Source organism: Apus apus, chromosome 5, assembly GCF_020740795.1.
Source record: "Apus apus isolate bApuApu2 chromosome 5, bApuApu2.pri.cur, whole genome shotgun sequence".
Taxonomy (NCBI): domain Eukaryota; kingdom Metazoa; phylum Chordata; class Aves; order Apodiformes; family Apodidae; genus Apus; species Apus apus.
Genome location: NC_067286.1, coordinates 23450481 through 23465958, shown reverse-complemented (window position 1 = coordinate 23465958; position 15478 = coordinate 23450481). Strand labels below are relative to the sequence as shown.

The following is a 15478-nucleotide window of genomic DNA, read 5'->3' as shown; positions in this document are numbered from 1 at the left end:
GTTGTCTGAGGTGTATTGACTTGGGAAATCTAAAACAGGCTAGCAAGAGTCCCTGGCCTGAACATGACAGAGCTGAACAAACCTGTGGCCAGCTTAAATGTTTCACTCGTTATCCTGGCCTGGACTCCAGTTCATTTTCTCTTCCTGTGCTTGCAGGTTGGAAGTGCCCTCAAGCCCTTGGAGTGAGAGGTACTACCTCTTTAATTGGAGCAGCACTGCTTTTTCTGGTGAAAGGCTGCATTGTGGATGGTAGTGCCACTGAAAAAATCTGTCCAGCTAAACAATAGGCAACAGCTCTGTCCCTAGGGCCCCCTGGGGTGCCTGGTCCTCCCAGGCAGGCAGGACAGCACCCATCAGCTGATCAGCAGCTGCTTGCTGAAGCTGAAGGCAGCCAATTTCAGGTGCCTGTGGGAACAGGGTCTGGTTCCCCCTATGCACCTTGCTTGATGGGTGCTCAGCTTTGTCTGCATTGTTGTGTGTGTGGCTGAGTCTCACCTCTCCTGTGCTGCAGAGCTGCTCTTCTCTCCAGACACCAGGAGGGAAGCAGAGATGGCGGGGGAAGAGCTGTGGAGGTGGGGAGAGATTGAGCTATCATTAGTGTGGCACCAGTGAGGTTTCTTTGCACCACGAAGCAGTAGCTATCGAAATTGAGTGCAGTATGCTGAACAGCTCAGCAAGGGAACAGATGCTGAAAGAAGCCTGCAAAAAAAAAAAAGGATTTTGGAGGAAACAACCCTTCTTTCAACTGTCCACAGGCACTGCCCATCACTGAGAGCTGTGGTGGGGAGTGGGAATTGCCTTTTTATGGTGATTGATCTGCACAGCCCCTGGGATGCTCAGAAAGCAGATTAAGGATAAAATAATCACAGGAGAAGGAGGAGGTGGAGGTTCCCCTTTGAAATGCACGAGCTAATAGAAAACATCCCTCTGAATTGTCAGTGTGTCAGGTTACATTAATGTAAGTATAATGTTTTCAAATCTTCAGCTTCTTCTGAATGTCATTGAATTAGTGTTAATGCATTTGTTAGCTCATTATTCATTAATATTCAATATTCCTTAGACTGGCTCTTTCTCTGGAAGATGGGGATATTGAGACATGGGACTGGCTGCTGGGCCATGCTGTAGCCATGCTTAATGTGGTGGGAGTGTGGTTTTATGTACCAGAATGGCCTTTGGTGATTGTTTTATTGGCACTTATGTCTGGCCTACATTGTACCGGCTCTTGGTCAGTGATTTACCAGAAATTAGTGGAATTTCTTAATGGAAGAGTAGTGCTAATGATGATGTGGATGAATTTCCACCAACTCCTGGCCTGAAAGCAACTGGCGAGAAAACTGATGAAGGCGAATTCTGATCTTTTGGCCTGCGGTCAGAGTTGCAGAACTGTCTCTGTACTCACCAGGCCATTTGTTGCTGTCTTCATCAGTGAGTCATGGAGTCTCCCTTCCAGCCCCAGCACCATCCTTTGCTTCTTGCTCTCAGAAAAGATTCTCTAGATCTCAAGATGTCTTCTCATCCTGCTTTTTTCCCCTGTTTCTTTCTGTTCCCTCCTGCCCCTTCTCTCTTTTTTCTCTATTTATTTTTATTTGTCTTTTTTTCCCATGTTTTTTTCCTATCCTATCTTCCCTTCTCCTGCCATTTCTGACCATGATGATAGAGTAGGAGGTGTGAACAGCAGGCTTTCCCTAGCAAGTAACTGAGAGGCATCCAGAGGTGCTGGCTGGTGTGGCCAGCACACTCAGCACCCCAGGTCCTTTCAAGACCAGCAAAACTTGGGTCTCTCATCCCTGGGAAGGGCTTTGATGACCAAGGTCCAGTAGGATGCTGCTCCTCAGGTCCTCTGCCAGACTTTCCCCTCGACTAGCAAGTCTTTGTGAAAGACTTTGCTTTGCTCCTCACCAAAGTGTGCACGGCAGGAAGAGTGGCCAAATAGGTATGCAGCTCCTTCAGAGGGCTGTGAGGGTCCTCCTGACAGTGTGGCATACCTGGGGCACTGTGCACCAGCCCTTTGCTCAGGGCTGTCCTCCCCATGTCCCAGTAGCTGTGCTGGGCCAAGGGAGGGTTGAGGGGAGACCTCAGAATAGTCCTGAGGCTCAGTGTGAGAGAGAGGAGAACTCAGCAGAGGGGTGTTGCTTCAGGGTAGAGCTGCATAGTTTTGATCAGAAAATCTTGGGCTAGAAATACCACAGCAACAGTTCTCTGGTTTCAGTGGCAGTGCAGTTTTGGGAGGAAAGCACTCAACATCCAAGCTGCTGAGTCTGGGTCTGCCAGGAACAGAAGGGACTTTAGAAACTGGAGTAAAAGAAATTAAAAAGAGGTCAAGGTTTTCTTTTTGATACATCACTCTGGCTTTGGGGTGGATTTTGTGTGCAGGTTATCTAGATTTGAGTACATAAAGGTTACTGTGGCAGTTTGGGTCAGTGAATTCCAGATAAGCTGAATCTTCCAAACTTTCCTATCAGCTACCTTTTGAGCTTCTTACCTTGTGCTTGAGAGTAGGCATGAGTACATAGATGCCATCTTCCTCCTGAGCAGTTGTTTTCCATTGTTCCACTTCCAAAGTATTTCTAGATGCTGGCTGCTGCATCTGGCTCTGTGCTGCCTGTTCCGGAACCTGGCTCAGTTATTCAGTAGAATAAGAGCAAAAAAACTGCAACCAAACAGAACCCCCTGCAAATCCAAAAGAAACACCTGCAAAGCCCTGGATAGCTGTACTGGCTCACTGCAGAACATTTTGTGGTCTGCTGAAAGGGTCTTTTAAAACCTTTGACCACAGGATTCAGTCTTTGCACTGTCCCAATGAGACCTCTTTGCTTTGCCTTACAGCAAAAATTGGTGCTGGGCACTTGCAGACTTGACTGCTCTTGCCTGGACAATCACAGGGAAGGGTTTTCCTGCGAGAGGGAAATCCCTCACAAGGAAGTGGGACAACACTTGCATGCACAGTGCCAAAATAACCAGCACCTCATTTCATTGCTCCACAAAGACTTGAGGATTCTTCAGGCATGAGCATAAATTCTCTCCTCCTGGGGCAGCCGTGGGCAGGCTGGGCTGCAGCCCAGGGCTGCTGGTGCCTGAGCCCTGCACTCGCCTGTGCTGGATTAGTTGGGCCTGGTGTCTGTGGGGATTTGTCTGTGTTTGTCTCTGGGAGGGTGAAGTGGCAGAGAGAAAAATGTGTTTGTGTTCAGCTGGGCCAAGATGAAATTAAGACAAATTGGAATAGAAGGCTTTAGGAATGGAGGGTTTCCAAGGTTTTATGATTGCAGGATGATAATAGAGTGATTTCATGGGACTCTTTGACAGCTCTACCTTTATCCCTCCATGCCAAGGTAGCTACCTCTTCCACTGTAGCTTCTGTCAGTTAACTTTGTTTTGTTCTTACCCCAGAGAGATAGTATTTGTACTTTCTGCTTCCTGTCATCTTCTGAATCCTAGAAAGCAATGTATCTTCAAGGAAAGTCTGACCTCTGGCTTCTTGTTGTTCTGGGGCTGATAATGCTCTGGCACAACAGGAGCCTGCAGCATCTAGGGGGTGGAGGAACAAATAAATACCTGAGACTTGAGTGGTATTTGGCCTGAAGTGGCAGCTGAAAGGTATGATGCATGGCATGGAGAAAGACAAAAGGCAAAGCATCACTTAATGATTTTAATTCCCCTAATCTGGGAAGCATTTAATTTGCCTACTCTGGGAAACAGCGAAGAGGTACCTTGCGCATTGCCTCATGCTGGGATAGGGCTAGACTATGGTTGTAGGTCCAAAGCGTGTATAGCTAAATGCTCACGGTAAAGCCACACTGCTCTGATTTTTTTTTTTTTCTTCTCCCCTCTGGCAGATCTGGTGACTATAGGATCACCCTCAGATGAGCCACCCATAGCCAGCCCCACTGCCAGGGCTTGCTGCCCCAGGACAATGAGGAGCCGTCTGCCAGCCTAACAGGAAGATTTTGTGGCAGCACTTACTTTTTTCTTCCCAAACCTCCTGAAATTTCATGTGACAGCAGAGCCCCTTTCTGTGCCCCCCTCGCACCACCTGGCAGCCAGGGGCTCAGTGGTGGAGGGCCAGCACCATGGCAGCCAAGCAGCCCCCACCGCTGATGAAGAAGCACAGCCAGACTGACCTGGTGAGCAGGCTGAAGACGCGCAAGATCCTGGGGGTCGGTGGGGAGGATGATGACGGCGAGGTGCATCGCTCAAAGGTGAGGGAGGCATGGGAGAGGGAAGCCTGCACAGCAGAAGTGACAAAAGAGAGACCTTCTGCTTTAATCCATTCCTGAAATAGTATTGCTGGGACACCTGTGAGCTAGCTCAGAGCTGGTGCCATAGGAACATGGCACCACCCATGCTCACCAGCTGGTGGCCTGGACGCTGGAGCAGCCATTTGAGCAGCAGTGCTGTGGTGCCTCTTGGAAGAAGCCTGAATTGCAAACAACCCATTTCAGTGGAATACCAGAGCTGAAAGGCAAGGGTTAGCCCTGCAGGAGCCCTGTCCTGGATGCTCTCTGGAGAGTTTGCTGGCAGGGCATTGCCCAGCTCCTGCCTGCTTGTGGGGGGCAGTGCAGAGTTCTCTGAGCTCTCTGCAACCAAAAGGTCCCCCAGTACCTTTCCCTGTTGCTGGTCTGTGTAGCCTTCCTGTCTGGGCAGTGGAAACACAAGAGTGCGACAGACTCTGTGACACTCAGGTCTCCGCTGGAGTCTGTGCTCCATCGGAATGTGGCTGCAGGTGATGTGTGGGAGGAGACGGGTGCCTACTTTGTGAGAGGAGACAAGAGTTAATGTTGACCCTGGCCAGGCCCACACTGTACATGGCTGATCCTGGTAAAGGAGTGACAGAGGCTGCATCTCCTGATGGGAATCAAGGCAGCCTTGAGTAGGTGTTGGGACAAAGCGGCCACAGGTTAATCCCTTGTTCTTGTCCTCCCTCCAGCCCTCTTAGAGATAAACTCCCATATGATGCTTTTTTGAGCAGGTGAATACTGCCTAAAAGCTGGGTAAGGGTCTGCTCAGTCACTTTGTGTCTATTCTTTGAATTTCAGATTAGCCAAGTACTGGGAAATGAAATCAAGTTTGCTGTCCGGGAACCACTGGGGCTCAGGTAAGGCATTGGGACACCTTGGAGATGGGTTGTCTGAGAGCCCTTGGCCACAGCATCTGTGACAGCTCTGACCACTGACAGCAGCTCTGCTGCTGTGCCAGCATCACTGCTCCCTGTAGGGGCTTCTCGGTGCTGTGGGACTGGCCCAGCCCTGGTTCCTTCTCCCTCTGAGGCCCTCAACTCTCATCCCAAAGCAGGAGCTGGGAACCACAGGGGCTACAAGGGGGCTGGAGGAGCTCTGGTCTCATGCGTCGCAGAGTGGCACATCTCTGGAGAACCCCCTCTATGCTATCCTCTTGGCAGGGTCACTTCCTTCCTCTGCTTGGGTGAAGGGCATTTCAGATCTGTCTCATCAGCGAGGCCAGTCTGCATCCTGAGGCTGGAGCTAGCAGAGCATGGGAAGCCAGTTTTTCTGCAGAAGGCTTGTGGCTACCTCGATTGTGTGAGGGGTGAGGTTGAAGGCTGATGACCAAGCAGGTAGCCAGGAGTGCTTTGCAAAGTGTAAGTGATGGGATCATCCCTGTGCTCATGCCAGGTCCTCTGTCTTCCCTCCCACACAGGGTCTGGCAGCTGGTTTCCGCCGTCATGTTCTCTGGGGTCGCCATCATGGTAAGTGAAGAAGGTGGTCCTGGGCACTGCCAGCTCCTGGCTTCCAGAAGGTGCCCCAGCGTGGCAGCGTCCCTTGTCTGCCTCCAGGAACAGTTGCCGCTTTCTCTTGCGAGGCCTTTGCCCTCACTGTGTCTCAGTGGTAGTCTTTGCCAGCAGTGTCCTCGGCCATTTGTTCCCATCACCGGAGTCTATTTTCATTAGCAGGACCGTAAACCACACACGGCACAACAGCCTCGGCCATAGAAACTGGCCGTGAAGGCAGTAGCTGACACAGTGATACCGTGCCTGCTTAATTTCCAATTTCCTGGCCTGTGGCTCCAATTTCATAAAAACTTGATGTCAGAGCACTGCTGCCCGAGATGGCAGGATTAATGGCCCTGGCCAGTGCAGGCTGCTGAATCTCTCCCTTCTCTCTGCCAGGCCCTTGCTGTCCCTGACCAGCTTTACGATGTCATCTTTGATGAGGAATCAGCAAGCAGCAAGACTCCCATCCGGCTCTATGGCGGAGCCCTCCTCAGTGAGTGCCGTGCCCTGCCGAGGAAGGGGATGGGGCCCAGAATGGCAGGAGGGTGCAAAGTCTGTGCCCAGCAGGACAACTGCAGCTGCAGAGCAGGCGATCTGCTCGTAGCAACAAAAGGGTTTGTTTAGGGGTGTTTTGAGACGCTCAGCTACTGCTGTTTTTTCGTAGCAGAACACCTGGGGGAGTCCCCCCACCCCGAATGCCCCAGCAAAGAGGGGCTGCTGGGCTGCAGCTGAGGCCAGACCCTCCTCATGGGGGTGGGAGGAGAGAAGGGCCATCCCGGGAGAGGTGGCAGGCAGAAGACAAGCAGGTGGGGGGAGCCTGGAGAGAAACGGTCTGGAAAAGGATCAAAGGAATCAAACACACGGGGGGTGCTGCGGCCGCTGCTGCTGCTCCCCGGCTGGTGTGCCCGGCCAGGTTCCTCCCGGCGCCGCGCAGGGCGGCAGCGGCCCCAGGGGACAGGCGGGTGTCCCGGCGGCGGGGCGGGGCGGGGCGGGGCGGCTCTTCCCGCAGCCTGCAGCAGCACCTGGCGGGGGGAGCCGGGAGCGCGGCGGCACGGAGCGGGGAGCGAGCAGCCCCTGCCTGCTCCGCGGGGGTCGGGAGGGCTGGCGTGGGGGCTGCCCCTTCCTGGAGACCCGACCCCAGCGCAGCTGCGCTCTGCTGTCCCTCGGCAGGCATCGCGCTCATCATGTGGAACGCGCTCTACACGGCCGAGAAGGCCATCATCCGCTGGAGCCTGCTGGCCGAGGCTTGCTACTTCACCGTGCAGTTCCTGGGTGAGTGGCCGCCCAAGGGTGGAGGGGGTCAGCGCTGCCCTCCCCCCGCCCCATCGCACCGGGGGTGCACGGGGCACCCGGTGTGAGCGGTGAGACCGAAGGCAGTGCCTTTGGGTCTGCTGAGGAGACTCGAGGTGGTGGGGTTAGTCCTGAGAGTCAAAGTGGACTCAGCTGATGGGGAGACGCCATCTCTGCAGCCTGTCTGGCCGCAGCAGCGTTGCCGTGCCTGGCTGGCCCCGTGCCGTGCCTGGCTGCTGCCGGAGATGGCTGCTTTGTTCTGCACAACTGGCAAAGTTAACCCGGCCCCGGGAGCATCTTCCCGGCCAGTTGCTCTCCCTTGCCCTTCCCCATGGGGTGGCCTCTGCCTTGGGCTGCTCCCCAGGGGGTGCTCAGGTGCAGGGGAAACATCTTCCGCTGATGATACATCTGGTTTTCCCCCTAAGAATATCTTGCCTTCACAGCCAGCACAGGTAATCTCCTGGAGCCAGCTGCCTAGATTCTGGGGCTGAGAAAGAAAGATTGCAGCAACCTGCACTAAAAAGTGGGAGGTTGGGTCTTACCAAACAGAGAATAACAGTTCAGCTTGTTTATAGGAGCTTGTCTATATTTAACAATGAAGGGGGTTTTTGTGTGAGTATATTGGTAACTTACTAACAGTAAATAGCTGGTTTGGATATGTGCTATATGTTGGTAGCCAAAAAAGCAGAGAGATGCTCAGAAAAGAGGTAGAGTTTGTGGACTCTGCATATTTTGTAGATGTTCCTGTGTTTGAAAAATACTTACCAGTGCTGAAGTGATCAAACCACAAAGCAAACCCAGGAACATGCAGCTTCCACAATTAACACCTGAGCATTACAGAAACTCACATCTACTTGAGTGACCATTTCAGGCTTGTGGCTGCCTGAACATGGGGCTGCCTTTAAAATGGGGTTTCTGTAAGTGAGAGCTCTGGGGACCGTGGGTCTGTCTGTAACTTCAAGGCTGTGCAGTCAAGGTAGTGAAGAGCCTCTGCCATGGGTGCACTGCACATGTGAGCCTGTGGTGGAAGCTTCTCTGATGGCAAAGCTCTGCAGGTCTTGCTAGGAAGCTGCGTTAGAGGGCAGCAGAAAACAGCTTTGTGCTAATTATCTCCATCTGTTTTTTCATCACCAACCTCTGCCTTGTCTCCCTCCTTTTCCTCCAGTTACCACTGTCTCCCTGGTTGAGAGTAGCCGGATAGCCACAGGTGCCATGCTCCTCCTGGTCAGCCGAGTCCTCTTCATCCTCATCAGCGTTTATTATTATTACCAAGTTGGACGCCGTCCCAAGAAAGTCTAACTCCTGGGCTTTTTGTGATGGGAAGGGTGGGAGGGAGGGGTTTGTGTCGGTAATTTTGCATTATAACTTTATATTTTTGCTAGTCCTTTTTTGTTCTAAAGTGGTTTCCTTTTTCACTTACCGGCGTGAATCGGTGTGTAACCCAGTGCTGGTGGAATTGCCAGGTGAAATGGGGGGAAATTATGTGGGGCAGGATCCCCCAGCCCCTCTGCAGGAGGGGAGGAGCAGCAGGAAGCAGGCTCAGGGAGGTGTGCAGGCCTGGCAGGCTCAGGGAAAGGAGCCAGTTTCCAGAGGGGGAACTGGCCAATGGGATCACAGGCTCTGAACCCGCTGGAACAAAGCACAAAATAGGAACAGCACATTGAAACCAAATCCCTGAGGAGACAGGGCAAAGGATTCAGCTACTTCCCTTGGTAAGCCTGGCACCTGCCTGGTGGAGTGTGCCCTCCTGTACAGCCCGTTCCCCTTTTAGCAAGTACTGACTGGCCAGGGAGCTGGGAGCTGGACAGGGCCAGGTCTAGTTCAGGGCTTTGAAAACAGCTGCTCTTTCTTCCCTGCCAGAGGTCTGAACCCACTTCTAGTTTTGTACCAGGTGCTGCACAAAGCTTGGCAGGAGATAGAGCAAGAGAAGAAGGAGGTTTCTTGCTTGTTCCCTTTGCAGGCACAGCAATGCGAACAGCAGAGCAGCTTGAAATACAGTCTGAGAGAAGTGAAGGAAGCTGTTGGAAATAGCCAGTTGAGCACAAAGACGTCCCCTTGCTTGGGATGTTTTGTGAAGTTTCCAGGCTGGGGTCCTGTCCCTTCACACCAGAACACTTTTGACAATTGCAGCTTTACTGATGGTAGCAGTAGGGGGTGGGAGGTAGCATCTGATACTTTAGTTAAGCAGTGGCTGGGAAGAGCAAGTGTCACTACAGCTGCTTGGGTTAGTGAGCAGCCTCTTAGAGATGAGCCCCAGCTGTGGGAGATGGTGTTCTTGCTCTGCAAATGTGCAGGCATCATTGCTCCTCTGACTGAGAAGGGAGGACCAAAGTTTGTAGCATTAAGATGCTTCATTGAAATGAAGAACAGTGTGGAGCAGGGCATATGAAGGCAGCATTGCCTTCTCTGGCTCAGCCAAGGAAGGACTAAATGTTCTTTAGAACTCTCTGGCCAGTTTCTCCACCACCTCCTGGGCTTAACAGCGTTCGCTGCCCTACTTCCTAGCGCTTTCCTTGCGGATTATCCCTGTCCACAGCTGAAGGTGGCATTGTTTGTTCTCCGTTGGACTAATGCCAGAAGGTCTGTGTACAGGATATGGACTTCTTACTCATGTGCTACTGTTGACTGGATCAAAGCGTGCCCTGGAATAGAGCTGACATCCCAAAATCCCAGTAGAAAGACTCCTACACAAACAGAAGTGCTGGTGTGAACAACAGCTCTCAAGCCTCTGGCGAGACTGGGATCTACGGCTACTGCCGTTTAATATCTTAGTAGAGTTAGAAGGTAGTGGGTAGTTACTGTATGTTGTGTTAGTGCTTTTGGCATTTAGAAGCAGCTGCATCAACTTGGGACACTGTGTGCATTGTACCTACTGGCCATGCAAAATGTCTGTCAGGTAAGAATATTGGAAATAGTTGAGCCAGGAAGCATCACAACTGTAACATTTTTTTTTTCCTAAGAAGTAAATCAAAGGGAGATGCAACATCCAGCAGCAAAATTCTGGAGCCTCCCAACAATACATGCCTGCCAAGCTGCTTTCAATGTGTCCAAAATAAGACACCGAGCAACTAAAACTTCTATTTAAGAGAGGTCTTCCTATTCAGGTGGAAGAGTTGGGCTCCAAGAGGGAAACTGTTTTTCTTGTGAGGCAGGAAATGATCGAGTACAGCCTGAGAGTAGCATGACTTAGATGGAGTGGTGCCATGTGTGGGGAGCTGGAGCATGGCAGGCTGTGGCTGTCACTCTCACCCTGCACATCACTTGCATGGGCAGCTGCCCTGGCTTCAGTGCAGCACTTTGGCTGTAGTTGCTGGAATAGGTACGTGAAGCTTGATTATCTGTGTACTGGAGGTCACATGAATGTATGCATAGACTGATTGTTGGTTTGGGGGGAGGGGGGTGGGGAATTGTGTTTCTAGGAAAGACAAGTAAAACTTACCACAGCAAAAGCAATCTTGCAGAAGAAGGTAAGGAAGGGTCTTCGAAAAGCATTGGCCCGTCTGTGTTCGTCTCAGGTCCTAGGAACTTAGTTATGACTCTGGGTCTGTAGATAGCTGCCTGATTAGTGTACGGTAAAATGTCATCTGGCAGTTGAGAGAAATGAGTTACTGCAGTATGTGAGAGCAGTTCTCTGAAGACTTCTTGATGGGAGAAGCAGTTACAGCTTTCCAGAGGAGTTTTAAATTGGGTGAGGTCAGGTTCTTCTGGTCCCCTGCTTAGCAGCTGCCTCTGCAAAACTTAAAACAGTGACCAACTTCTAGTTTTGCCAGTCAATGTCTTCTGCTCCAACACAGAGCAAAGCCTGGGCGAGTGGCCACATAAAAGCTTTCGTGCTACTTGGCACCTACTCCTGAAAGGGGAGCAATTAATAAGTTATTTTCATGCTTTTTGCTCCACCTTGCTGAAAGCGGACCATGTAGAAAGTACAGACGTAGATTAGGCCTCTACACCTCTTCTACAACTAAGTGAGAAGGGACAAATGGATGTCTCTGCCTGGCAATGGCTAAAAAAAGGCTGTGGTCCCTTCTCATCATCAAGGTGCTGCAGGAGAAATATGGCCAGGCGCGCTTGAGGAGGTGAATTTGTAGCAGGTGAAGTCTAGGTGGGAGTTGCCAGGGTGGCTTGAGGCTGGAACCAAGGCAGAGCATCTGCTGTGCTGCCAGAAACCGACTGTGGCTGGTTGTGAATGCGGGGGCTTCTGGGGAGAAGAGGGTGCTGAAATGTTTGTACAGAGCTACATCCCTAAGGACTGAAGGACATCACAGCTGCAAGTGGCAGCTGAGCATGATTTGGGATCAAAAGCCTGAGGCATCACTTCAGACTCTGCTACTGATCTGCTGAGAAAAAGCTCCATCTCCTCAGGCCTCAGTTTCTTTATCTGTTAAACTGTGAGAAAGGCCTTAGACTGACATCATCTCCCATGGGAGACACTTAGCAATGTTTTGCAGGGTTGGGAGTCGTGTTCCCCAGGGGGGAGCAGGCCAGGACTAAGACTGACTCCCTTTCTCTGGCAGAGATGGACTCAAGCCCTGTGTTCATAGAGCCCTCGCTTTTGAGGGTGAAGAAAGCTCATCATTTACATAACTCTGCATCATCTTTTTTTACATCTAAATATCTGGCAAACTGGAGCTGGTGAGAAAGGAGAGGCTCTGTCTGTCCTTAGCTGGCCTCTCCTTTGTGGTCAAGGGTTTTTAGTCGGGGTGAGGAGCAGGAAAAAAGGGGACACTTCAGTTTATACCTCATTTTAGCTGCTGTACCTGAGTTTATTCTTTCTCCTCTGGTAAGAAAGTGACTGTACTTAACACCAAGCAAATAGTGAAAATTAAAGCCATTTCACTTCACTGTCACAATATCTTTATTTTCTTTTTTATTTTTTTAAGAAACGCACACAAAAACCGTGCAGAGAGTGCTTCAGGCTTGTGTTCTGGTTTATATTACCAAAAAAACCCCACCAAAATTCATTTAATTATAAAAAAGCATTATAGTAGGGAATACAGGATAAATTATCTCCACTATCTAATAAAAAGAACATTTACAGGTTTTTTTTAAAATAGATTTCAAACATTATTTCACACGCAGCCCTTTTCCCAGGCGTTTGTGACAGTCATTTGAGCATTAAATAACAGCCAGGAGGCAGGGGCACTGAGAGAGGCTATGGGCTCACAGGCACAGACTGTCCTCTGCTCCTTCCATCCAAGGTGCTCGGGCTGTGGTCACAGTGCTACAGTGAAGGAGGCAGCAGCACTGCAGCTCCATCTGGTCCCCAGCCTGTCCAGAGCTCTCCAGCAAGCACTGACTCTAGCTTGAGCCCCTGGCCCCAAAATATTCACCAGAGCTGTTAAAAACAAATACAAAAATACAGTTGCTTCTCCTGCCTACTGTTCTGTAAACTACTGTACAACAGAAGGTGCAGCCATATAATCAAGGGACAAACCAAATAAATTTACATGCTTTGCCATAGAGCAGGAATCTGCTTTCTGGGCTTGCTAGTTCATTAAATTCCTCAGGGGAAATTCCTTCTGTTACTAACTTCCAGAGGTCCTCTCACACTCAAACTTATCTTCATAGCTATCTCCAGTTCTTGTTTAAAATGTGCTTCCTGGCTGTTGCTGGGGTTTCAGGCTGTGTTCCCAGTGGCACACTTGCCAGCTGCAGGAGGATTTGGTCTTCACCCAGAAAAGAGCAATAGGGGAATCAGACAAGGTAAGAAAGAAAAGAGTTGTGCAAAGGCCAGAGTAAGACAAGTAAGAGATCTTTTTGTAGATACAGGGAGAGCGGGAAAGTGAAAAAGCTAAAAACAGACAAAGGAATGGATCTTAAAGGTCTTTTCCAACCTGAACAACTCGGATTCTGAGTACAGAATTGGGAAAGACAAAGAGAAATAAACCAACAGAGATCCTACTTCAGCCATGTATATGTATCATTTAGCATTCTGGCTTTGTTGGTCTGTTTCCCCCAAACTGTTAAGTTTTCCTTCATGCCACTGGTGGCAGAAGAAGACTTTATTTATTTGTTTGTTTGTTTGTTTCCCCCTTCAGCCACTCACCATGCACAAATCAGGGTATTTGCCAGCCAGACCTTTGCCTATTAAACTGAAGGAAAAGGAAAAAAATGGAGGCTGGGGGAGACAGTTCTGCTTCTCTCACTCACCTCCAGCCAAATCATCGTCTCTGCTCATGGTTTTGTTCCTCCCCTGGGAACTGCTCTCCCAGCACTGTCCCTAACACCAGCTCCAGAGGCAGAAGCAGAACAGATAAGCTCACCACCTGCTTGGCCCATTCCCTGCAAGACTGGTGGATTCAACAGATTTTCCCTACCTTAAGTGCAGCACCTGCTGTCAGGTACAAATACTGCTGCTTTTTGGCTGGCAAAACTGTTTTCCTTCATTAAACAACAGACCAGAATTTAATGATAAAATGCCTCATTAAAAGCAGATCTAGAAGGAAATAGTTCAGAAGAACTTTCCACAAGGTTTAATGCAATGTCTGAGGCTGTTCAGCAGCCCTAGCTTCCTATTCCATTGCTGGAACATGCTGACTGTGGCATGGGGAGCTGCAGTTCTACCTGCCTGGGTTCTCTCCTGCTGATGAATAGTTGTTCTTAAATGAAGCTTGAAAAAGCTCCAATGCCTCCTTCCTGTTCCTTAATATACTGATTCCCCAACCTGGACATGTAGACAGGATTGTTGTCTATTATGGACCAGTCTTGCTGCTACTTTCCTTCCTTCCCTGTAGCCTGTGAGAAGAGCTGAAGGGACATAGCTCCAGTGCTGTAAGGGAACAGCCAGGCAAAGTGCTGTTGCTGCCAAACCTGGGCACAAGGTTACTGCCTGGCTCCTCACTGTTAACCTTCTGCCCCCTCACCTTCCTTGTCAGTGCTTATAGTTTGCAGGGGGACTGGTTGAAACTTACATAAAAGTGCTCCATAAACTCAGCCTATAAAATCTGTAAAAAGACCTAAGCTAAGCAAGAAACCACAGCCCCCTCTGTCTTCCTTCAACCACAATGCGTTTGGGGTTAGGGAGTAACCAGATGAACAATTAAGGCAACAGGGGTTGAGGCTTCCAGGAGTCAGAAACCAGTGACCTGTCTGGGTTGATAACCACGACCACTGGAGCAGCATCTGGAGCAGTGTGACTACACACTGGCTGCTCCTAAAGCCTGCCTGGGGCCTCAGCAGTTCCATCTTAATCTCAAACCAAGGCATCTTTCTCCAAGTTTACTTCTAAATGATTAAGTAGATTATACCTTAGATAAATGTTGAACTATCTCAAGGGAGGAAACACTCTCAACTGCTAAAACAATTTCTGACTTGACAGGGTCATCATTACGCCATGGGAGGACCTTGGAGGAAATCCTCTCAGTGGAAATGATGCCACAAGACTGTTGCAGGCAAACAGTATGGGAGTGGCTGGCAAACCTCAGCCTCTTCCACCCAGAACCATGCCTGGAACCATGCCTAAGGGCTAAGAAGCATGTAGGAATCCACTGCAAATATTTATGCTAACAGAGCACCACAAACTTTTTTTTTTTTTGTAAGTATGAAGGGAAAGGCAAAGGCTGAAAAGATTTAAACACTATTTCCTCCCCTTCTCAGGAAGGCAGCAGTATCAGTGATTCTTGACCAGAGCCATTTTTTTTCCCCAGAAGATGGGAACACAGCAGGCAACCATTTGCTCTCTTTCACAACAAGGAACAGTAAATCTTAGTATAAACAGAAAGGTAGGCACCCAACTCTTGACCATCAGCCATCCTTAGCTGATTCCCGTTGCTAAACAAGAACACACTGCCCCTGCTTGGAGCTCCAGAGAAAGCCAGCCTCATTGAAGTGCCTGACATCTCTGACAAGTTTCAGGTGATGGGCAAAGCTTCGACTGGAAATGTGTGTTTCCATTCTGTGGCTGGGCATTAAAGCCAGAATCCCACAAAAAACTCCCTACTTCTGAGATGAGCCACCACTGCTTGTTTCAGTCCCACGTGGACAGTCACAGACTTTGGCCAACCTGTTGCCTTATGTGTGGCTGTTCCTCAGTCCTTCAGTCTAAAACATGATGTAGTTGTGAACAGCAGGCATGGCCTTGCAGCAGAAGCAGCTGTGCTTGTCCTCCTACTCGCCCCCCCTCTCGTGCAATCGGCTGCGCTGGGCTCCGGCTCCACGGGTGGCTCTGGGCAAGGGTCTGGTGTACAGTGTAGTGCACATCACCTCAAAGATCCAGCCCCTGAAGTACAATCCTTTTGGTCATTCATATATTACAACCCTCTTTTTTTTTCTTTTTTTTCTTTTTCTTTTTTCCCCCCCCCCTACCCCATTTTGTTAAAAAAAATAAAGTTTTTTAGGTGTTTTCAGGTTTTGTTTCTTCTGATTTTTCTTCTTTCTTCTGAGTTTGTGGGGAAAGTGGTGTTCATGGGCCACCTCTTACTGGATCCCTCGAAAGAGACACATGGCAAAGATCATGGCAAACAG

General features: G+C 49.9%; 2 protein-coding genes across 6 annotated transcripts in view; one reads left to right on the top strand and one right to left on the bottom strand.

Moving 5' to 3' along the window:
- Positions 1-11865, top strand: part of TP53I11 (tumor protein p53 inducible protein 11) — a 25492-nt gene extending 13627 nt beyond the window's left edge. The window contains exons 2-7 of the mRNA XM_051621354.1: positions 3834-4196; positions 5034-5092; positions 5653-5701; positions 6122-6218; positions 6896-6997; positions 8181-11865. Of these exons, the coding sequence (XP_051477314.1) occupies positions 4068-4196; positions 5034-5092; positions 5653-5701; positions 6122-6218; positions 6896-6997; positions 8181-8314 (570 nt within the window). The 5' untranslated portion in view covers positions 3834-4067 and the 3' untranslated portion in view covers positions 8315-11865. The remainder of the gene's footprint in view (positions 1-3833; positions 4197-5033; positions 5093-5652; positions 5702-6121; positions 6219-6895; positions 6998-8180) is intronic.
- The window catches only part of TSPAN18 (tetraspanin 18), a 182423-nt gene continuing 178797 nt past the window's right edge, over positions 11853-15478 (bottom strand). For all 5 annotated transcript variants that reach the window (XM_051621351.1, XM_051621349.1, XM_051621350.1 and 2 more), the window contains one exon: positions 11853-15478. In XM_051621351.1, the coding sequence (XP_051477311.1) occupies positions 15431-15478 (48 nt within the window). In that variant the 3' untranslated portion in view covers positions 11853-15430.